Source organism: Kryptolebias marmoratus, linkage group LG7 (assembly GCF_001649575.2).
Source record: "Kryptolebias marmoratus isolate JLee-2015 linkage group LG7, ASM164957v2, whole genome shotgun sequence".
Taxonomy (NCBI): Eukaryota; Metazoa; Chordata; class Actinopteri; order Cyprinodontiformes; family Rivulidae; genus Kryptolebias; species Kryptolebias marmoratus.
In genome coordinates this window covers 17,364,749-17,389,770 of record NC_051436.1, presented here as the reverse complement: position 1 = coordinate 17,389,770, position 25,022 = coordinate 17,364,749, and the positions used below count along the sequence as shown (strand labels likewise).

Genomic DNA, 25,022 nt, shown 5'->3' with positions numbered 1-25,022 from the left:
AACAGGCTGCCAGACGAAAAGATCAGAGAGCAAAAAAAAAGAATGTAACTTGGGAGATAAGAGCCAGAAACAAAAGGAGAAAAACAAAGAAGAAGAAAGATCATAGAAGGATTAAAGCAAACATCTTCACATCAGAGGGAACACAGCAGAAACACCTGTTCAAAACCAAACAGCAAAACAATATCAGGAAAAGGTTCCTTCTACTTCATTCAGAGGTGCAACCTCTTTTTATTTTAAGAAACAGAGCAACTGTTTTTACTGCACCAACAACTGAAACACAAATATCTGAAACAAAGATATGAACAAGGTGTTACTGACCTACAGAATGTGCAGCACACCCTGGTATGGTTTGTTTTAAATAACCAACATTACAACTAATTTTTAATGTTCCACTCCTGTAAGGGCTCTCCACTGTTCGTCAATTAATCTTTGAATCGTGCAGTTCTAAGGACTCTGTAGGGGGTATAAGGACTAAGGAGTTGGCCACACAAGGAACATCTATCATTTATCATTTCAGGTTTGTGTCCACATAGAAACAGTGTTTTCAGGAGCTCTAAAGCTATTTTTCTTGAAAATGGGTTCCATCCTTGCATTTCCATGTAGACGGCCAAAACTGAACTTTTTGAAAACATTGACATCGTAGCCCCACTTTAAATCTAACCAATGACTCGAGAGCATCATCTTGTGTTCCTGCCTTGTTTCTTGTTTTTGGTATACTTTTGTAGCAGCATTACAGCACCACATACAGACCATGTCACTTAAGCATTATTCGCCATCAACAACAATGGAAGACTGACTCTGAATTGTCTTGTTGCTGAAAAGTGATATATGAATAAATCTGACTTGACTCTGCAGTTGTAGCTGTGTGTTACAGGACTTTAAAAAAGGAAGCTACAAACATTCAGAGGAAGAATTTTTAAGAGCCAAACTTTGAGCTGCACATGTTCATAGCAGACAGCAGCAACGATTAAGTAGTTTTTACTTTAGCGATGAGAACAAAGTTTTAATAGTATTGGAGGAGGAATAGGGTTCTATTTGCTGGGCCACTCCACATACATTTATGTTTGAACCAATCATGTTTCCTTATATCAGTAAAAAATCTTTACTGAGCTAAATACAAAAGCTCCTACTCTGAAGGAGGACCTCAAAAAAGTCCTGATAAATGTAGTTGCAATGACTACAAACCACCACAATACCAACAGTGTGAAAACCAAATGGTACCTCAAATGGTTATAAAGACTGAACTGGTCCCACACAGTCCTAAGGTACCTGTTAGTAATAAGGCACCTGAAGAGAACAAAGTACTTTATATTAGCTGTTTAGTGACGACAGTTGTAAGGGTTCTCATAAGATTTTAGGAACTGAACAGGATGGTCCATATTCAAGGGCTTATTTAAAAGCAATTCATGTACATCACATAACAGATCTATGAAAACAGCCTATATTTATCTTTTTTTTCAGGTTTGAAACTAACTTTTTACAGAGGTTAACATTTTCTTTGTGATAGTAAGGTCTGGCCTTGAGATCCTGCATTAATTCAGTCACTGTACACTTATACTGTCTGAACCAGTCAGTTATGTTATGTCAATTAAACTTATAACCATACAACTGAATCACAGGTGGTTCTCCATATTTTAGAAAACTTCCTAATCTCAGGTAGGTGTATTGATGCCGTTAATATTATTTAGCCTCATCATTGAGCAAATCCCACTGATTTTCTACCTTTCCACCAGCACATGGTTTAGTTTAGTGTGACATCATTTCCAGATCTGAGTTCCAACTTCAGAGGTAAATGCAATGTAGCTTTGACTTAAAGGTTTTACCTTCAGCCACTCCTCGGCTTGTTCTTTGCTCTGCACTGCCAGCACCAAGGCATCTGCTCCCTGGTGGACAATCTTTAGTTCATGCTTCTTCTTCTTGCCATCTTTGGGGACGTGGGTGATGCTGCATCCTGACAGAGTGAGCTCCATCTGGGGGGTCTGGTCCTTAGAAGATTTGTAACACTAAAGCAGAGGGAAAAGGCTGAAATTAAATTGGATAAGTCAAATGTAATTTTGCTGTAACACAATCCCAACTATTGGATTTTCATGATTTTCAGAAATGTATACAGTACTGCAAACAACCACATTTTTCCTTACTTTTGTTTTTTAATATAATAGTTTCTTTTATAATAAAAATTGAGCTGCAAACCATGACAGGGCCTCCACTGTGCTTCAGCATTGACTATCAAAACAGTAACTTTTGTACTTCTCTATTGACATCATCCATCCACCTAAACTATAAAAGGCCATTGAACTGTTTGCCACAGAGGCAGGCTTTGGATCCAGTTCTGGTTTAATTTGGTAGACTTTGGTCTTTTCTTTCCATCTCTCTACCTCACAGACAGGTTCTTGATAATCACACTTCCACCAAAACTATTTCTGATGAAGCTTTGGCAAAAAACAGATAAATCGGTAAAAGGAGCAGATGCATGTTTCCAATCTTGTGTTAGGTCTTTTGTTATAATTTTAACTTTCCTTTCCATAAGGATAAAACAAAAGCAAACAAAAAGCAATAATCATTTACTCTAGTTAATTTAAAAATGCCCACTTCTTTTTTTAAATGCACTTTTTTTAGCAAACATATCACCCGCAGTCTAAGTTGAGGAATTGTTTTAATCCAAAAAGGAGTGGAGCATTGCACAGACACTGTTCCCAAATGTGTTGCTTTACTCTGGGTGAAGAAAACACAGACCTCTACCCTGATTTAGGTGGTCAAACATTCATATTTTCATGGCATGGCCTTCTTGACTAGAAAAACTTCAACACGTGACAGCAAACAAACCGTTGATGAATCCCAAAGTTGTTCAAATACAAAGTTTTGTAAAGGATTTAGGTAAATCTGAATACCTTTTAGGTATTCAATGAATGATTTAAAGAACAGTGTTTGGAAGGTTAAATGTAATTTATCTGTGAATGATGTGATACAAGGATTGATAATGGGTTTAAAAGACGTGAATGTTTGGAAGAACAAAGACCAAATATTAAAAAAAAAAAATCTTCAGAAGCTTGGAGAAATATTGTTTAAATTCACTTTAAAAGATTGCAAGGATGTCTGGCTCGAGACTTTAGCACCGTACTGTCCCACAGGTACAAGTATTGAAATAGACAACCAACAAATATCTCTTACCAGTAGTTTGTTGTCTTTGATGACACACAGAAGTTTCGTCCACTGGCCGAAGCGCTTCTTGCGAAGCAGAAAAGCACAGATCCGAGCATCTTTCACCAGATCCATGGATGCTTCTTCAGATGGCCACTGGATGTGCATCTTCTGGCCCTTCCCATCCTCCTCTTCCTCATCATACGACTCATAGGAACTGCTCATGGCATCAGAGTCATAATCTGAGAAAACATACAAAATCTGTGTTTTATTTCTTCATATTCTAGTAAAGATGAAATTTTAGAAATGATTTGTTTGTCTTTAGCAACATAATCCTTGAACACTGTGCAGTTTTACAGTCATGAAGCTGTACAATATATTAAAGGCCAAGCATTTACTTGAAGAAATCCATACACCCTCTGTCAGACTTTTAGATTAAGATCAGTTTATGTTGGGAAAAAAAGAGCGTTAAGGCTAATTTGGTCAAACCTTGAAAATAACATTGTGTGATCTCATGTGATAATGGTGGATTTCAAAGGTTATTCAGTTGTACATGTACATCCAATGATTATTTGGGAGTTTCAATAAAATCCAAGCAGTGGTTTATGAAATATTTTGCTAACAGACATAAAGAGTCATCTTTTACAGTTATTACCTTCGCCAAGGAAGTTCTGTTTTCGGTTGTGTCCGTTGGTTTGTCTGTTTGTTGGCAAAGATCAGGAAAAACTAATGAACAAAATTTGGATGAAATGTTCAGGAAATGTTGGGGTTGTCACAAAAAACAATGGATTACATTTTGGAGCTGATCCAGATTATGATCCAGATCGCACTAATTTTTAATCTCACTGTGGCCTTTGTGGAGGTTTGCACTCAGAGTGCTTCTAGTTGCTAAAGGTTTAGGCAAAAATCTTTTGTAATGTGGAGTGCTTGGAGTATGTGTTGAAGATGATGCTCACCTACAACCGCACCAAATTTCAGCTCAAGATCTGTAACATTGACCAAGCTATAGCCATTTGTGTCTTTGCTGAGGTTGATGAGCTCTGGTGACCATTTTGAATTGGGTTGACTTTAAAAGTTAATCAGTTGTATTTGTACATTCAGTGATTACTTTGAGAGTTTCATTAAAGTCTGTGCAGGGGCTCATGAGATGTTTTGTGAACGGACACAAATGCATGCACACAGACAAGCAAAAATATAATTGCCTGCCTTTTGCCTTTCGGCAGAGGGCAATGAAACTTCTGAAATAAGCCTCTTACTCACTGGAGGTAATGTACTCAGGAGCCTTTCCTGGACTTAAAGGAACTGCCTCCTCATAGTATCCTTCTGGAAGTGAGGAGGTGGGCAGCGGAGGAGGGCCGTTGTTTGGAGCCTACAGAGACAAATGTTCCTTTAATGTACAACATATACAAGTATATGGCCAATAATTTGAACATGTTGCCAAAAGATACAAATATATTTCTTTAGCTAGGAGTAAAGATTGCTCATGTCTAAACACAACTCCAGTCTCAAAAATGTCAACACTTTTTCACAGATCTTTACACCACTGTCAATTTCACATGACAGTAATTTACACAGAGTTCTGTTGTAAGCGCAAAAAGCAGCAGCAGCAGCAGGCTTCGCCACTTCCAGTGCAGCCTGGTGGATTGTTCAGCAGGAATTTCAAATAACTTAAAACAGAATAACTGTGCAATGTAAAATTGGTGGCTGTGAAAACTTTTAAAGAAGTGTTTGCATGAACCACTACGTACTTTTTAAGACTGGAGTGGTTCTTAGAAGACAACCGTCTACTTTGGAAGTGGGCCTGTTCAAACTAGGGCCTGTTCAACTCTTTTATTTCAAACAAAAATATATAAACTTCCATTCTGCAAGAGATTAGAATTCTTAATATTTTACAATTATTTAGTTTAATAGGGGATCTGTCTGGCCTCTTCATACCTTTGCTTGTGTGTATTGTCGTTGTTGACAATAGTCAGTTATCTCTCTCAGTCTCAGCTCATTTTCTGTTTTTTATTACTTTCCTTTTTTTGTTTTTTGTCATCTGGACTTGAATCATACCTCTGCCATCTCATCATCAGTTTAATCTGCTTTCATCGCCAACTCTTCCTCTTTTCTGTTCCATCATTTTCAGCAACACATGTACAGATAAATGTGTCTATAAATCTACTTCCATCCCAAGAAATGCTCTACAGCAATCACAAAACCAAACGTAAAGCTGGATAATAAAAGTGATTTTTATCTTGAGGAATTTTGGAAGGTTGTGACTTCAATCATGAGAGATTTATCTTCGTATCTGCCTGAAGCCAATTTCAGCGCTTTGACACAGGAAGTCATTAGCGCCAATATGTAGCTTTTGTTTCTTTAAGAGAGGAGCTGTGTTTTTCAGTTCCAACAGGGATATTTTAAAAGAAGCCATTTATAATATAATCAGTGCAGCTCTCTTGAATATGTCCATGCAAAACGGAGACAAAAGATAGGCAGCGTGTGGAAAAGAGACAAAAGTTGCTTTAACAATCCAGCACTGTTGCATTTTGTTGGGTCCTTTAAACAACAACTACTGAAGCAGTTAGTTTGTTAATGAAAAAGGTAACATGAATGTGTGGATAGATGCTGAATCTAAACTCAAGAAATGTTATCGCTGGGCTGATGACAGGAGAGGCTGGGGGGAGTGATGACTTTTGACAGTCTGCAGTACTGACAAGAAAAGGGATCAACTGTACAGTCTTACATCCGTCTTTGACTTGGCTGCATCCCACTATGGTGTTTCATCTTTTTATATATAACAGACTTGTGGCCTTGAAGGATATGAGGATCAACAGATTCATACCAATTCACACATGTGTACAATGTGCTTGAATTGGTAGAGCAGCCATGAATTGATGCAGTTTCAGAATATTTACCGTTTGCGCTGATAAAATCTGAAGCACTTATTATGAAGTATAAAGTCATCAAGCAGGTTTGTTTCTACAGGTGTCCTGTTAAAGGGATAGTCCAGTCAACTGTGACGTGATGTTCTGTCTAATAATTAGAATCTCATCATCTGTGACATCAGCCATAGAGCAGGGTTATGAGGAAAAAAGAAAAAAGTCTTTGTCCAGGCTAGGCTAATGGTAAACAAATGCCTGATTTTTTTTATTTTTATTTTACAGGCTTACAAAACTCTCCCAAAAACAATCAACATTAGTGCCACCTACTGTTCAGGAGGAGAACTTCAGCAGAGCTGGTGTAAACAGCAACAAACGTTTAAAGTGTTAAACATTGCTACAACTTCCAGCTTCCTTTCCTGTCTCTAGTTATAATAACATAAAAACATCAGTGGAAGTGGATAATACTCTTAAAAAAAAACTTTAAGTAAAGTCAGTGGGTTGAAAACAGTTAACAAAATGACAGCAGTTTTATGTGAACTCTGGCTGCCCATTTTCTGGTTGGTGGCCAGTTCCATAGCTGCCAATCTGATTTATTAAACATACACGAGCAGCTTTTTTGCCTATAAAGTACCATTTAGAACCTTTAAAGAAAACTAGTTTAAAGGGAATGAAATCAATTTGGTAGACTTGTTAGATGTCAATGGTATTTACAAAGTGAAATTTAGCTAAATATGAATTTAAATCCAGTTTCATTTTCAGTAACTTCGGAAATGATGCAACATTACATATTTTTACCCCACAGGATTAAATGACTGAAGAATGTATGTAGTCTGTTTTTTTGTTGCTTTTTTTTGGTCAAGACAAAATTTAGGATAGACTGTTCACAAAATATGTTGAATTTTATGTTTGTGTAGTCAATTTATACAAACCACTTGTATAAAACCCCCTATGTAAGCAAGAGTGTGAATTCTTTCCTCAGTCGAGTGTAAGTTATGATAAATTGGTGCTTGTAAATCTCTGCTGACCACAACCCGATTGATAGACCATTAAAAGCTTAGATTTTCCTCTGGAGATTCATTCTTAAAGCCTCCATAGACTGGAAGCCAGAAGCAGACAACCTCAAAGAGCATGAAAAGTTGTCAAGCTGTAAAGACCTTATAAGGCGGCACTGTAAGCCCGCTCCAAAGCTCTTTTCAGAAAGACCAAGCCAAGCTGTGCCAACTGCAGACATTTTTTCCTCTCATGGAAAACCCCTTTGATTTCTTTATTATATTTACCAGTTGCTGTAAAGATATTCCATTAATAATAAAAAGGAACACTTTGAACCAATTGTTGTCGTCTGAACTAATTGTGTGCCTGAGTTCAGGTGATGCCAGCTCCTGCTGCTCTCCCAACATGTAACACTCATAAAAGGAATAAGGCTGAAATACAGGATTATGTTTATACTGCCATAATTATGACGCTCACTGTAATGATAGACAGCAATAAAAATCTGTATGAACAAGCATACTTGGGTGTCAAGTGAAGGACCATCTTTTAAAGCCTCCTTTACCCTGGATGATGACATTTCTATGTTTTCCACAATCTCAGTGACCTATTAGAATATGGCTGTATCAAAACAAATAAAAACACTCCATTGTGGCAATCATGACACTGCTACACTGTTTGGTACTTGACAAATTAGTTTTTCCTTCCATTTTCAATGTCCCTGAGATGCTCTCCTGTACCCTTTCCATGCTCTATATGCCCTCCCTAGCATGTTCCTGTATTTGGGACACAATTGAGTTAGTTATTCAGGAAGAGACAGAAATTTATTTTGTGTTATATTCTATCACCTACAAAACAGTCTCCATATACTAACAAAGGATCACATCTCGTCTTTGAAAATAATTGCTTCTTGCAAATCTTATTTCTCACCAGTCATTGTGAACCTAATGCTTGTTTTTATTTGAAGTCAGCCTTGAGACAGCACCCAGTTTGACTTGATACTTAGTGGTGCAGTTGGCTCATGAAGTAACAGAGTCGAGTTTCTGAGCAGACAAGTGTTCAAGATAAAAGATGAACACTGATAAACAACCAACCATGTTTTCAACAGTCCACTGGAAATGTTGTAACTCCCTGAGTCAACTCGGTATATTTCTTTACTTTTTCTTCCTTCGTCCAGCTGACACAAATTTACGCATCTGACATCACAGTTTTATGTGGAAGCATTTATTTTAACAATAACTGCAACAGAACAAAATTTTAGCTTTGTCTTTTACAACCGTATCAAAGCCATCAACACAGTCCTGGAAGGCATTTGTTCTTTGTTCCCTGTGCAAATCAGAGTTCCTCTTTGCCAATAAACTCCATCCTCTTTGCTAATCCCCCTCTTCCATCCTGCCCATTTCTCTTTGTTTCCCAATCTAGAAGACGAGCGAAGGGCCAGACCTCTGGAAGAAACCTTATCGCACGTCCTTTGGGGGAAACAGCAGTTCGGTGAACTCACTTCTTGGCAGGGATGCACAGCCCTGCTAAACTCCAGCACCGCTAACATTCTCCTCCCTACACCAGCCCTAAAGAGAGAAAAATATTCCCCCTGGAGAGGAAGACAGGAGGGGGAGGCAGAGAAGCAAAGAGAACAAAAGCCTGAAAGGGTCAAACAATGAGCCACAAGGTCTGCTCAGAGAAAAGCGGATGTGAAACTGGACTTGATTGTGTGGATGGAAATGGTTTGTTGACATGAAGACTGCTGCTTCATATCTTACTTTACAGAGACTTCCTAGCCGTTTGGAAACAATATTACCAATAATATTGATGCTGAAGTTAACTGTCAGGGTAAGCATTTTCCCTGAGAGCTACAAAAAGCATTACTTTACACTGCTCAGAATGTGATCCCACTGCTCAGCTATGTAGTGACTCTAAGCTCACAGGCACGGAGCTGTGAATGTTTGCACACACTGTCAACCCCCCCATCTCCCCCAACAAACATACACACACAAGCTTGCATGCCAATATGGATAAGAACAGAAATTTTGCTTGCCCCCCCGTTTTATTCCCCAACAACTTATCTGAATGGGACAAATGAAGATTCACTGCAGTTAAAACATACAGACCCAATCCTAACCACACATACACACACACACTGCATCTCTGTCAGGATCCCAGAAAGAGACCCAACTTCATCAACCTCATCTGCTCCATAAACTGGCCTAAAACACACACCAACTTCACTTGGCAATGGCTCATAGATGTGGATCAGGAAAAGCTTCAGTGTTTACAAACCTGATGTCTGTATGAAAGCATTGTAAGAATTTTATTGTTGCCAAGTACGGAAAGGCGAAAGGTGGGTGACAATGTATTTGCCTATGTCTGTGTTTACATGTCTTTTAGCAATATATCTCATGAACCACTGCATAAATGTTCATAAAAGTTTCAGAAAGTGAACATTTGATGCGCATCTACAAGTAGTTTACCTTCCAAGTCAATCCAGCTTAATGGCAGCCACAGCCAAGCAACCTTAGCAAACACAAAAAAAGTTCAGACTTATTCCCAACACACACTCCATGTGCTAACAGATCACCCAAGATCTTTGTTTAACATTTTGCCATAAATTAACAAAATAATTTTATTGTACAACCTGAAGAATAAATATAGATCCTGTGATCTTCTGACAAGGATTGGATAGGCTCTATACTATAAATAAAAACACTCTTAAGCCCCACTGGGACTTGTTAGAGACATCTAAAGGATATCTAAAGGATACAGAAACATATTGTATATATAGTGTATTCATGGTTGATTTTGACAAACAAATAACCCCCAATATTTAAAAATAAACAAATGGAATTCTGTTGTTTAAGATGTTTCACTTCCCATCCAGGGAGCTCTCTCAATTCAAAACTGGAGAGTGTGGAGTTCTAAGCTTTAAACTGCAGAGAAGAGGTTTTGTTGTGCAACCTAGATTTACATGCAGATTAAAGTCACTCTCCTTCCACTGGAGCGTTGTTAACATCTTTGTTTGCCTGTCTCACAAGAGAGTTGTTTTGGTCACATGCATGAAGGTGTGAATTAGAGGGAAACTAACTGGGTATCGGGCTTAATGCTCCATTGCAAGTTTTAGAAAGCTGAAATGTGAGACCTCCTCCTCTTTGTTTTTGCTTCCTGGATGACTGAGATTCTACACCAGCATATTGTGAAAAATACTAAACAGCGGTAGATAATATGACTGCATTATAAGATAAGACACTGCCAAGAACGATTTCCATTCAGCATTTTTCCTCAAAGGCTCAAAGGAAATGGGACTTCCCTTGAACTTGGTTAACCACACCTTTAGTTGTCTATCAACTATCAAGTTAATCCTGTCAGTTGTAACCCCTCAACCAGAGCCCACATCAGGGCCTGCCAGCTGCACCTTCTCCTTCAAGATCCTCTTTTTGGACTTCTTTGTTTTTTAAAACCATTCAAAGGCACTTGATCCTCCAAAACTACATCATCTGAACATCTGATCACGTTTCATTCACATCTTTCACGGTTTCCTAACAGACTACAAGCTGTGCAGGTGGGCACAGCCATGACACTTGAACTCACTACCAACACTGGTGCACCACAAGGGTGTGTACGGAGCCTTTTTCTGTACGCACCGTACACCAACGACTGCAGCAGTTCTTCACCAATCACTTAATTTCTCAGACACTCTAACAGCACAGCCATTTTTGTACTGATAGATGAGCAATCCTCTCTAGAGTACCAGTCAAACAGTTTACACAGTGGTGCAAAGTCAACCATCTCCACATTAATGTTAGTAAAGCATAAAAAATAATAATTATCAACCCTCCATTACCTCAAAAGAATATTATCATCGATAAGACTGTAGAAAATGGATAACTTTAAATATCTTACACTGGACAATAACACTTCAACCAAAACACCACTGATATCCAGAGGAAAAGCCAACAGAAACTTTCTCCCCTCAAAGGACTGTATGTGGTTCTCCATTATTTCATGCTTCTGGACCAGAGCATTGTCTAGCCCATTTTGCTCTATTAGTCTGTTTGGTTCTACAACAAGTTATCTTTTCAAACTAGCATGCATCACAAACAGCCTTGAGGATTATAAGTCTTCCTTAATTCAGCAAAGCTAAAAGTAGGGTCATAACACATTTCTCACACAACAGCTCTGGACATTTCACACCCGCTAAACCATTACTTGGAACCTTCTGGGAGAAGATGCTAAGGTCCTAAGCAGTAAAATGAGTTATTTTCCCTCCTGTTGAATAATTAAATTCTGGTAAAGTATCAGAGATGTGGGAGCTTTGCTGAATGTCATCTCAGAGTCTCTGTTCAACTTTGCCAAACTCCTGCTAACAACAAACGTTATCATTGAAAACTAATAACAGCTTGTCAGCAGCAAGTAGAGAAAAAAATTGTAAGGAAAAAAAAACAAAAAAGAAAAATGACAGAAATCCTGCTTGTTGGAAAAAGCCAGAGAAAAATTGTTTAAAATCTTTTGTGCATAAGCAGGAGGGAGATAAGAGAGGCTCCAAGCTTTGGGCTGATAGAACCGAAACGATGAAAAAGGGACAAAAAAGGTCTTTTCCTCACCCTAAATAGTTTCATATACCATTTCCAAAACAGACAAAGTCAGATTCCAAAGCCTTAAGTCTCCTAGAAAGATAAAGCCCACATATACCAATCAATTACTGTCCATCACCAAGATATTGGATATTTTCCATAGTACTAACATTTTATTTAATCAAGTTTGTCTCGATTATTTATTCCACTGAAAATGTAAAGCTTATATACTTGTAAGAGCTTTTATTTTCTTGAAAACTATTCTTGTCATTCAAAGCTTAAAAACAGAAAAAAGACTAAATTTACCATCAAAGACAGCAAAAAACACAATTGCTTCCATTGCTAACTGATTTATTTTCTATGTGCACTAAAGGAACTCTTGAACCTCTGAAAGCAATTAAGTTAAAGGAAATAACTTTGTGTCGTCAACATGCTGTTCCTTCCTGACAAGAATACATTTCTACAGGAAATGCCACCACCACCAAAGGCAGAACAGTTTGTACAGGTCAAATCCATGGACGCAGATCAGAAATGTCAGAATTCCACAGTCATAATGTGTAATTAGGTAGCGGTGAAGGAGTCCTGACCTTGGTTTGAACACTTTGAGTGGGAGTTTTGTCTGCTGCTCCAGCACTGGCCTCAAACTCACATTTAAACTTTCATGCCAAGTATTCATTTTTGCCCAGAGTAGGAGGAATAGCCCTGACTAAATGTTTCTGCCACAGAATCTGTGGGATGCTGGGAGGACAGAGGAAAACCACTCCTTAAAAAGAAAATGGACTGAAATGACTGCAGGAAGAAAAAAAAATACATAATAATTTTACAAAATTCACAGATTTCCAATATGTGAGATTTCTGAGTTTTTTGTGCATTTAATTTTGCTTGAAACATGGCAAAAGGACAGCTGGCTGGTTTGTAAGCAATTGTGAGTTCAATAAGCATTTCAGGAACCTGAAAACTGAGAAGTCCCTTTCTTTTATAATTAAAAGAAGGAATGCATATACCCCGCCACCTTTCATGGCAGTTTTAGATCATCTTATGGTGAGAAAAGACAGTTTCAATCAAATGCAGAAAATAGAATTATGCAAAATCATTAGATATTGCCCTCAAAGTATGCGTTGTGAGTGACACTTAGCTACTACCACATGCAATTTTAACTCCGTATCTGTAAAATTAACTGAGGTATAGCCATTTTTGTGTTGGCTAAAGTTGATCAGATGTAGCAGCCATCTTGAATTAGATAGACTCCAAATGTTATTCAGTAGATGTGCATCCATTGATTACTTTCTGTAAGTTTCATTAAAATCTGTCCAGTTTCATGCGATATTGTACTTTGCTAACAGTCATACAGGCTTGACTTCAATCATTAGTGCGGACGTTTTAAGCAAAGACCTAACACAATGAGTAGTGCTTGGTGTATGAGTTATGAATGACCCTCGGGATTAACCACACTAAGCACAGTGTCTGTAAAACTGACTGAAGTGTAGCCCTTTCTGAAAAATCTAAAGGTAAGTTGGCTGTGGTAGCCATCCTGAAATGGACTGGCTCCAAATGGTTAGCAGTTGTAGAAGTAAATACAATGATTATTTATTTTATAGTTTCATTAAAATTTGTCTACTGCAAATACAAAAACTTTGAAAGCTACTGATTGTGCAAGATCTTTAGAGTACATGTTGGGAATCGGTCTCAGTTACTATCACACCAAATTTAAGCTCGATATCTGTAAAACTGACTAAATTAGAGCCATTTTGTGTTGGCCAATGTTTATCAGCTGTGGCTGCCATCTTGAATTGGTTTGTCTCCAATTGTTAATCAGCTGTAAATGAACAGCAAGTTATTACTTTCTGTAAGGTTCATTAAAATTTGTCCAGTGGTTCACACGATATTTTGGCAAAAGACACAGAAATACACACACAAACCAGGGCAAAAACACCATCACCCGCCTTTGCTTTTCTGCAGCTGACAATAATTATCTGAAAAAGGCTTTAAGGAGAAAATTCAATCTCATCTAATATCGCTTGGTAGTAAAGTTTTTAATCTTCTACTTTCTCAAACGAGGTGGAATAAAATCGGAAGAATTGTTCCATGTAGGTAAAGAACTATGTGAAAAGGGGCTTTGTAAGAGTTGCCTAAAGCTTTATTTATTCAGGGAAAGGTTTTGCTTGTTTCCAGTACCACCCTGCCTCATAGTTACACAAATTCACATCTGGAAGCTGCTCAGTGCAACCACAGCCTTCTACCACTGGCCTCCAGTCATATGTGGACAACTGGAGGTTAAGTGCATTGCCCAAGGTTACCTGGATGGTAGCTATGTGAGGGAAGGGGGGAGTGTTGCTCTTCAACTACCCTTGAGATTCTTGTAGCCGGTCCCAACTGCTGCGCTTATTTCCAACCTACAATCTATACTGTCTATCATTTATATTTGATGTAGAACGTTTGTTTTTGGTGCTGTCTCTCATGAAATGATCTGAAGACTGCTTAAACACTTCAGATCAGCTGCCAGAATGCTCTTTAAAAAGATAAACTCTTGTTGAACCTTTAGTCACTTTCTAATGCAATCCAATAGCACTGAAAAGGCAGAAAGGGCTAAAATGTGGACGATGCCCCCTCCCACATTCTTCAAAGCTTAAGTGTGAGGTCAGAAGGCGGAGAGTTCAAAATTGATACCAGACAGCAGGAAAAGATGAAAGAACAACAAGAGCACTCGTGTCAGTTACCCATCAGCCTCAGGTTGACCCACCATACCCTGTTTTTGTCCCAGGATAACCTCAAGATGGTTGGCAGCTTGAACTGTATTTCCATTTTTAAGCAACAGTTTTCTAAACTTTGAATCTTCAAGAAATTTTGAAGGGTACCAATCCAGCAACTGCCTTAGGCTTTCTTCTCTAAAGCCCATCATTATTTTGGCACTTTTTTTTATATTAATCTAAGGTTAATGTGACACTAAGCTAAACTTTTATGGTAAAATCTCTAAAAATCATAAACTTAAACTGGGATTGTAAAAAAAAAAACATTAAAGATATTAAAATGTAACTTAGTCACCCAGTAAAACGTCTGAGCTAAAGAGCTCTAACAAAGGCTGGGTTTTCTTACTCAAAGTCACAAAAATCTCATTGTCTATGCTGAATTTTTTTTTTTTGCATGTTTTCTTTTTTATATTTTATGTATATCAAACAATGTACTGTTCCCAAATGTTATAAAACGCTATTCCCGATTGAGCTGCATGTTTTGATGTATTTTTGTATGAGTCTCTCCACAGATATGAAGGGAACAAATCAAAAATTGTGATGAAAAAGAAAGAATAACTGTTGGATAGTAATAAGGGTGCTTTGTTGCTTATGCACTGGCACCCTTAATGAGTTTGTATATGTTCTGTAGACAATGTAATGCTTTTGGCATCTTTCGAATGTGAAAAACAATAGCATATTTTTCGGTAATGTGTTTCTGGATTATACTTATCAATTAGTTTATTGTGGTAATATACCATAGTATGTATTGTGGACGCTCCATGGTTTTTCAAGTATACATTTTAAACACAGAAAAGTCCAAAAGCAGTATTGTAGGAACAACATACAAACTACACTAAGCTGGGTTACACCTATAGCACACAACTATTTAAAATCTTTCTTTAAAAAGTCCCCTTTCTGTAGAACTCAACCCACTGTAAGACTTACACAACCTCTGTGAGAAACGTTCCAGTGCTCTGTTTACACATGAACCACCCATGCTAATGTTACTGTTAACAAAACCAAACCTTTTCCCTGCTTCCATTTGTGAAAATTCGCTTTCCCTTCCTCTCCATAACTTTCCCCATTTCCTGCCTCAGGCGCAGCAGTGAGGTGTGGATTTTCTTGAACAGGTGCCTCCACCAGAGAGGCGTTACTGACGGAAGTGCCAAGCTTTCCCAGCTGTGCTGAAAAAATAACTGGCAAGCAAATTGAGTTGGGTATTTCCTTCATTTCTTTCACCTCACAATGAGGTGTAAATGTGGCTCAGCACAAGCCAGCAGAAACAGGTCCAGAACCACAGAGAAGACGTGTGAGGCTGCTCTCTTTGTGCTGTAAAAGAAGTTCAGAGCTAGAAACGAGAACAGAGCAGTGATGTTAAAAGCTTTCAGTTTCTGACCCAAAAAGTAACAGTGGCTGAGGATTGTGACACCAATTATGACTAAATTAAGCATACAAATTTTGGAAATAACTATTAAACAAGGATACAAAGACAATACAAACCGTCTTAACAGCTATGATACTATGTTTATTTGTTTATGATTATTTATTCTTTTAGAATATTTATAGCAATACCAATCTTTTAATATTTAATTTGATTTCTGGAGATAAGCTGGGTACCCTCACTTTATCTTTCATTACCCAAAGTGGGATCCCAGCAACAGGTTTGGGAATCACTGTATTAGCAATTACCCTAAAGAAAGGCTGACAAGGAAGAGTAGAGAATACAGCACTTCATCAAGCCATCAATGTGTTGTCTTCTGAAGATAACAAGGCCACAGGAAACCAGTTCACAGTCCGTAATCATCTGAAGCAGTTTCCTTTTCAGTTTGTTTTTGCAGATGGTACGGAGGATCATTTGATGCCTTTATAACGACACATATTGATCAATTTTAGTCCCTACTTAAAGGTAGTTTTCTGTGCAAGGTTGCAGTGAGCTCCTGCCCATCTCCAGTGAACACTGTGCAAAACAAAAAATGGTCTGCACTTCTATTATGATGTATTTTGACATTAGTGACTATGCTCCCTAGGTTTCCAATTAAAACAACAACAGCAATAAAGCTTGTGTTATAGAAAAACTTCACAAGTTCACTGTCTTGGACACAGCCAAGAAAACCTTACAATAAAGGACAACCAAGAACTGAAGCAGAAATCATGCTGTTGGCAGATAACCTGCACTTTGACCTCTGTGGTACAGGTCAGCTCAGTACAGTGACCTGCACCGCAGTTCTGGTTATTTGAACAGGGGTTATTTCTCCAACTATAGAAACAGTATCAGGGAGGTTATGGGCAGTAAGATTCTTGCATATCTTTTAAGTATTTGGTGGGCATACCAATGTACTGGAAGTGGAAATGCCATTTTTCATAAATTGTTTAAAATTTGCTTCATATATTGGACTCAATATGCTGCACTAACTACACGATCCAGCCTGTACCCAGTGATACAACAAGATCATTGCATAATACAGCTATATCACTGAAACTATGGTCGTCTGACTGTCACATTAAAATAATAGCATATCTTCTATTTTGACAGAGTAGAAATCTATCTTTTTTATTTATTCAAAACCCTTAAATGTAGTTTGGTCCAACTGTAAACTGTTTTGATTCTTTGCAGAAATCCTTTCAGTTTTCCCCTTGTGCTTTATGAAGTCACCTCGATCACATCATGTGTCAGGAAAAAAAAAAGAAAAAAGAACTTGGCATTGTAAAAAGCCTTCAAATCCACTAAAGTGGGGAAAAAGTTGTGAAATAGCTTTTCCATCCATGCTCTATTTTCTCAACAGGGACTTTTTCCAGGGAGTGTGAGTAGGCAGAAGCGGTTCTGGCCCTGAAGACTAACCATGCTGTGGGCATGTGTCAATTAGTGAAATCCCACTGCTCACTGTAGTTTGCACTTAATCAATGTCCAATTTGCCACTTGTTTAGTTACCCCCATGACAAGATTTCAATATGATCTGTTAAATTAACTCACTTCCTGCCTCCAGAGGGCTGACGTCATTGAATGCTTTGCTGTGGTTGACAATGCCACAAAGTACAGGAACCACACAGGAATTAAGTCATACATTAAAAAAAAGATTATTCAAAAGCAGACTAAAGCCCACTGTGGAGCAAAGCTCTGCAGACGAATCCTTTCATAGGACATGCTAAAGCGGGCCTGGTTCCACTCAAAATGTGTGTTAGTGAGCCAACTCTTGCTAGTGACGCACTCTGAAGCTCGACACAGCAGAGAGACACATTTACCTTCTGAGGCGGCCTTCTTCTGGAGTCTGTAAAACATTTGATTGGACTAAAGGTATAACACCTTTAGGTTAGTGCCTACCAACATGACAATGTCTTCCAAGTAGGTCAGATTTACTTTCACAAGACAGCAGGTTCAAAAAAAGATTAATCTCAATTAACAAGCATACCTAACAAAACAAGAATAGAGGCATTGTGACTATAGTACTTCCTACATTGGAATACAGGGTTTGGCTGGAAATAGACATCAATCTTCCAAGTGCTTAGGCCCTCTTCACACTAGTTGATGACCCTTCTATGCTCTCCACAACCTACAAGAACATAGTTGGATCATGACAAATTTGGACAAGGTTATGGAAAGGTCACTTTGGCCAGTGGTGTTGTTTTTGAAGTGCTTTATAAAGTTGTACAGTTGTATCAAAAGCCTCCTTCAGCATGAAGATAATTGTGATGCTTCTAGGCTCGTAGCACCCACCAAAATGTTCCTTCCGGCTGTTTTCCCCTTCCTGCTGTTTCCCCCTTCTTCAATATAGTCTTCTGCACCCTCACTACACTATACACCTGCCTTGACAACATTCTCAGACTGCATCAGGAAGCAGCTATGCACAAGATCACATTGCGCTAGTACAACTCTACCGTCACCGGTATCACCAGGACCCTTAAAGTAGTATCTCACTGGGCTGCAACTGCTGGCGACTTGTTGGAGAACGGCATTCACAAGGGAGTCTACAAAATCTCTTGAAACAATCGTGGGAGATCTCAATTTCCTCACGAGTCGCAAAGACTCGCAGCCCTGTCACTTGAATTCTGAACATGTTCAAGAAATATGTGCAAAGAAAATAGTTAGCATCGTTGCGGGCATCTCAAACCCATTTTGAACCCTTTTCCATTTTGTCATGCACATCTCTGACCTGTCTCAAGACTGCTTGAATTGTATTTGACAACTGCATGGAAGCTCTACTTAGGATAAAAAAATACCTGAAGTTCTGAATGTCCAAGTCTAAAAAACACAACATTGAATAAAAAAAAGTATTTAAAAACTGGTTCAAACCCAGTATATTTTCATTTCTAAATTGTACTCTGGTAGATTTATTCAAATGTTGAGGTGGCTGCCATGGGTTAAAAATCAAACCAAGGTGGGTATGATGACGGCAAAAAAAAAAAAACTTGGTCTACAATACAGTTTTGCAAGATGTGCATACAAGAATAAGCCATAATTTTCAAAAACTGGCCATGCAAAGCACAGCTGCATGGCTCACTTGGTAACAAACACTTGGAATTCAGTGACATAAACTGTAAATTTGCCTACTTTTTCCCAATTTTTGAGTTGCAAGTTAGTCTCCAACTGTTACCACCCAGTAAGACATTGGCTTTAGGGGGTAAAGGAGTTATCCGTTTTAAAATGAGAAGAGTGAGGAAATGAAATCTAAATGAGACCCAGACGGCTCAGGATAACGTCACCCAGTTAGTGTTAGTGTGTACGTCCATCATATAAATACACTTCTGCAGGCTTTACTGCTTCAAGAGCAAAGGATAAACCAGACAGACCTGATGAATGCTGCTCATGATGTGTGCATAAAGCAACACATCTCAGCTTGTGTTAGAAGGTTAACTTGTGGAGCCAAGGGAGGGTCTGACGGGGAAAAATAAGGGAAGGAGGAAAGGGTGGAGGAGGAGGAGGAGGGAGGTAGGGGGCGGTGCTGCTCTCCAACATCAACACAGATGGAAGTCATTTGTGTTTTTGACTGCAAGAGGATTGGTCCACATTCTGCTTGAGAAGGGGTGCCACAGGACCTTGAACGCCTCATAGGATGCAACTGATGATGTGACTGGAATACTGAAAGAAAGCTGTGGCAAACTTTAGAGCTAAAACTATTTGTCAAAATACAAATAGTTTTAGCTTGAGTTGCTCAAAGGAGATCAGGCTTTCACAACTGTGGTACCTAAACTTTGGAACAACCTGCCCTCTGACAGTAGACCGGCATCTTCACTTCCTCTTTTTAAATGTCTTTTAAAAACACATCTGTTTTCACTGGCTTTTAATACAGCTCGAGTTGTTGTTTTTCTGATACTTTTCCTCAACTTGTTTTCTGTTTGCTGTTTTTTTTTTAATTGTTTTAATCTTGGTTTTATGTTTGATGGTTGATGTAAATTCTGAAGCACTTTGGTCAACTGCTGTTTTTTTAAATGTGCTATGCAAATAAATCTGACTTTGGCTTTAAGAAAATCAAAATGTATGGAGTGGCAGTTTCTTAAATGAGAAGATGTTATTTCTCTTTAGGTATTTCTGGAACAACAACAACAAAAAACTTTGTCAGACAAACTAAAAAACTGAAAACCGGCATCTTTAGCTTTGATTTGTGCACCTAATAGAAAATCACTAAATTGTAAATTAATCTTACATACCTTTTTATTCTTTGAACTTGCTTTTTCGTCTGTAAAGGATTCTTTTATTCTAATCAGTAGTGTAATAAAAAGGGGGCAACAGAAGTGTACTTAACAACTCAAAAAAGGGAAAGTGTTTTCTCCTGACCAACCACATAAAAGTATTTCTGCCAAAGAATAAAGAAGCAGTTTTAGTATTTAACTAATCTTGAATAAGAAATATTTGAGTGCTGCTCTGTGAAGTGGTGTAGTTGTACTTTTACTGACAGAAGAGCTGTGTGTGATGTGAGACATTTTGTGTATTTCATCTGATTTAAACTGGAAGTCCAAACAAGAACATCTAATATAAAGCTACTGAAGTCAAACTTCTAACTCAGCATTTAAGGTATTTCACCCAATCCAACTTGAAAATCCAGTATGGCTGCTACTTGCATAACACATGGAGATATTTGCAATAATAAGCTGTTTATTAGCAGTATTTGTCTTAGTAAACCAGTCCTACACAATGTACTAAGCAACTTATGAGTTATCACGCTGCTGCTGTCTGGACAGAACAATGTCCTGTTATCAGCTTGGATTGATAACAATCCAATTGGATTGATGTCTAAGCTGGTGAGTAAAGAAGTCCTACCCATTTTCTGCCAAATCAGCTTGGTGACAGCAGCATTGCTGCTTTGAAAACTTGGAAGAGTGTCTTCTGTCTTTTCACCATAATTGTACATACATTTTGCTCCTAACAGATTTATTTGGTCAAATATACAAACCATTTGCAGTGATAATACCAAGAGTGTTGTCTATTGTAGATCATGTGGAGTTAGTGTTGGTCTGTTTGTTTAGCAATCTATTTTGTAGACACATACGGATACACACACACACAATAAGAGGAAGGGTGGTTCAAAGACAACTATTTTGAGCCTAATTAACTAAAATTAGACCCAGTGGACTTTAATTGGTAAATGAATTTCCTGCATGCTCCCCTGTTTCATAATCACAGTAATGTTTGTGTGTCTAAAATTCTGTGTGTTGGATAACAAAGTCTGCCTTTAGAAATCAAGTCTAGCCCTTCACACAAATTCTCTTTGTTGGTCCGTTTCACTTTGCTTATTTAAAGGCTAATAAGTGTCCCACATGTGAACGTCGAGTCCTGCTAACAAATCCTCTCAGCCACAGTGTTTTAACCACAGAGCAGTATACTAAGGCAGTACCATCAAATGTACAAATTTTCAAACTTTTTAAATGGTGTACTTGATAGTCTGCTTAAAATAATTGCATTATGACAAGGTTATATTCTGTAAGTAACAAGTTCCCTTTTTTAAAGAAATGATTTATTCCTTGGCCAATAGATAAAGAGACATCAAATATCTAACCATTTTCTGCCACTCATCCAGGACCGGGTCATGAGGGCAACAGTTTAGGCAGAAATCCCCAGACCACTTCCTCCCCAGCTACCTCCTCCAACTCATCCAGAGAGGCTCCAAGGCATTTCCAGACCAGCTGTAAGATCTAATCTTTCCAATGAGTCCTCAGTCTTCCCAAAGGTTTCCTACTTGTGGAACACCTCCTTTGGAAGGCGTCCAGAAGGCATGTTTTCCAGTTGCTCAACTTGTTCATTTTGTTGTGAGGAGCAGCAACTCTGTTTTCCTCCAGAATAGCTGAACTCCTCATCCTATCCCTAACAATGACCTCAGAACCTCAACCATCAAGAAAGTCTCTGAATCGATGGGTCAAAATTAGAACTATTTAGCTGTATCAGAAAACAATTTCTTCATTATTGGGCTGAAGAGCTGTACTCAACCTTCAGGTGGAGGTTTCCTGCAAGTCTAGGGCTACATTTCTGCAAATAAAGTTGGAGATTTGGTGTCCTCGTGGCTTGGAAATAAAATGCATGGCAAGAGGTACAGTATGTTGCAATGTAAGAATGAGGGAGCAAGAGCAAGGACATTGAAAAGGGTTTGTTTAATCTGATTGTTTCATCTAGTATTTAACACACAAGCAAAAGATTATGTAACCCCCAAAGTTCTTTACGTCTGCTTTATTTTAAATGTTTGAGTCATTAGGTGGAATAAAACCATTCTCACATCTTCACAGCTGCCCTGTAAATCAACTGGGCCACTTGAAGCTAATTATTCCTTATATAAAAGTGAGTAAACAATATGGCTGCCACAGGATTTGGGGTTGACAAAACTGCAGCTTCTAAAGCCACAGGCTGAGTGTTGGTTTGGCTCGGCACTGAGGCTCCAAGTCTGATCTCTCTTGTCTGAGCATTGCACTTATTTACTGCCAATAACTCAGGAATGATACGTTCAATTACATACATTTTTTTTTAAAACAAAATAACCACAAATTTAAGGAATTACGTGGAGACAGGAAGGGAGAGGAGATTTTTTTTCCTTCTTTTCAGCCTGGAAAGCTTATCCAGGGGTCAGTGTAGAAATGTGATGGATGGTAATTTTAGAGCAGAGAGACAGAGAGCTGGAAGAGAATAAAAGACAGTAGCAGGGTTCTTATCCAAAAATATTTGTGAGAATTATACTCTACTGCAGCTACTTTTAAGCGCACTGACCATATGTTACTTGAAGAATTTTTTCATCAGGTTTTACATGCACCCACTTGTTTTCGTGGCATTTCCTTGTCTCAGGTATGTTTAAAAATGTTTAAAATTCACGTCTTTACTTTATTTCTGATGCAAGATATGCAAGTCTTTACTCGCCAAGAAGAATAAACCTGCACAAATCTTTACTTCTGTAGGTCACACCTTAAACAATTTGCCATAAAGAGTCAAACTTCCTGCTTTTAGTCTAACTTCAAAATAAATAAAAGTGATTTATTTAAACTGGTTTTTCTCGAGAATGTTTCTGTTTTGCTCCATCCATCTTTCCTTAAACTCTGACCAATTCCCAGTGCCTGCTAATGAAAAGCATCTCCACATCATGATGTTGTCACCACTATGCTGTACTCTGAAGATACTGATCTCAGCATAATGATAGGGGGTAGACTTGTACCCGATCTAGAATTGTCCTTGATGAACACATTTCAATTTTAGTCTCATCTGACCACAGTGCCTTCTTCCACATGTCCAAACAATCTCTTTTCTTTTTTTTCTTCTTTTTTTTAACAATGTCTTTTTTTAATAGCCACATTTCCATGAAGTCCAGCTTTGTACAGTTTATAGTGGTCCTACAGACAGGTCATCTTGTCTCTGCAGAGCTGCAGGTAACATCTGGGTTATCTATGGCCTCCTGGATGTTTCTTTGATTAATGCCCTCTTTTCCCATTCTATGAGTTTTGATGGATGACTCTCTTGGCAGGTTTGATTAATCAATAATGATATATTTAATGAAACTCTGTGGGATGTTCAGTATTCTATGATTTTTTTTTTAATTAAAACAACATTGATCTGTGCATCTGCTTATCTTTGTCTCTGACCTGTGTGGCGAATTCCTTGGTCTTCATGTTGTCTTTTGCTTGATGGTCGCTCTTACTACTTAGAAATGTTGAACTGGTGTTGATTCTAGAGTGTATCAGAGCATGTGTATATATACACACTGTATATCATCTGGCATTTAGTTAAATAAAATCGACCTTTTGACTAAGTACGTGTTTTACGAACAGAAACACCAAACAAATTATAAAGTGAAATAATTATTTTTGTCATAAAAACTGCTTTAGTATTAAACTAGAATGTCTGAAACATGAATTTTGTAAATTTAATAATAATAATAATTTTATATTTTTGTCAATAATGTCCATAAATGACCTATTTATCATTAATGTGGTCAAAGTAGAAGGCATGTAAGTCTGAAGCCATGTTTATTGGACGTTTTATGTCTCTTGTGTGTTGTTTGTCCTCTCTTGTGTGAGGTTTTTAAAAAAATGGACTGAGTGATTCCTCGGGGAACTGAATTGAGTTTAACATCTGAGTATCCTGACAACTCCAACACACAGTATTGTAAAATATTTTGTGGGAAGCACTCTGATGAAGTCAGATGGAGCTGTGAAGGAGAGACAGCATCTGAGCTGAGACAAAGACCCCCGCCCCATCACTCCCCCTCTTCTCGTCTACTTTCCGGGAAAACCTCGACTGTGATTTCCAGACACACACTGGGGTCACCAGAGGAGGTTCAGGACTGGTTCTAATTACAAACTGCACTGTAAGGAAATGTGTGTGTGTGTGTGAGGGTGGGAGATGTAGAACAAGGTGTTGTGGCTTATTGTTATGATGGCAGAGCTTTACAAGCATCAGAGCCACCTGCTTTTCATCAGAGGCATCTGCTTCAACAATTATCACACACACACATAAACACACACTGTTATTCTTCACACTGACTGTATTTACACATGTATGTTCCTCATATCACCCCCCACTATATCACACAAAAATATACACACCACTGCTGGAATGGAGAGGTCATCTCTGAGTGTTGTGATGATCCAAGGCTCCAAGTGAGACAAAAAACAGACTGAAGGCATCCGCAACATTCCAACCAGCTGACAAGAGGCTAAAAACGCAGCTCGCGTGGCTCCAATATCTAATGTTTTTGTTATTAAATCACATTCAGGTGAAAAATTTCTTCATGTCAGAAACAGGCTTTGACCAAGAGAAGAGCTGGGTGGAGCAACTAAAAGATCAAACTAAAGTCGAAAAAAAATTTAAATAAATAAATCAAAAGTAATCTGGGAGATTTCTCAATCTGATGGACTCCATTTATCATCTGTTTCTAAGTTGATTATTTGAAATTCTTTCTAGAGTTTAATGACTGAACTTGTTGGGTTTTCACTGTCAACTTTCTGTGACACTAAAAAAATAAAAGAAATTCGATAAATTAAAAAAAAAAAACCTTCAGGCGTTAACTTCAAGTAAAAGAAAACATTCTTGTAGAAATGAAACCCACTCCACTTACTGTAAGTGCAATACAACTTGTGTTAGTCTAAGGCCCTTGAACTTAAAATATGCATATCTGAACATAGAGCAGAAAAGTAGGAGTCATCAAAAATAAACAGATGAAAAAAGTTATCTGAAATATACTTTTATGTTTTAGTCGGGCAAATGTCTCATTTGTTTATGTGGAGGGGCGGGGCTAAAAACTGGACTGCAGCCAGCCTAGTAGGAAGCACTC

The 25,022-nt window shown here is 38.1% G+C and overlaps 1 protein-coding gene across 4 annotated transcripts in view; it reads right to left on the bottom strand.

Moving 5' to 3' along the window:
- The window catches only part of afap1 (actin filament associated protein 1), a 63,223-nt gene that overhangs the window by 19,700 nt on the left and 18,501 nt on the right, over positions 1-25,022 (bottom strand). For all 4 annotated transcript variants that reach the window (XM_017430341.3, XM_025009130.2, XM_037976530.1 and 1 more), the window contains exons 4-6: positions 4,399-4,507; positions 3,169-3,380; positions 1,824-2,003 (exon numbers count right to left, since the gene is read on the bottom strand). In XM_017430341.3, coding sequence (XP_017285830.1) covers positions 1,824-2,003; positions 3,169-3,380; positions 4,399-4,507 — 501 coding nt within the window. The remainder of the gene's footprint in view (positions 1-1,823; positions 2,004-3,168; positions 3,381-4,398; positions 4,508-25,022) is intronic.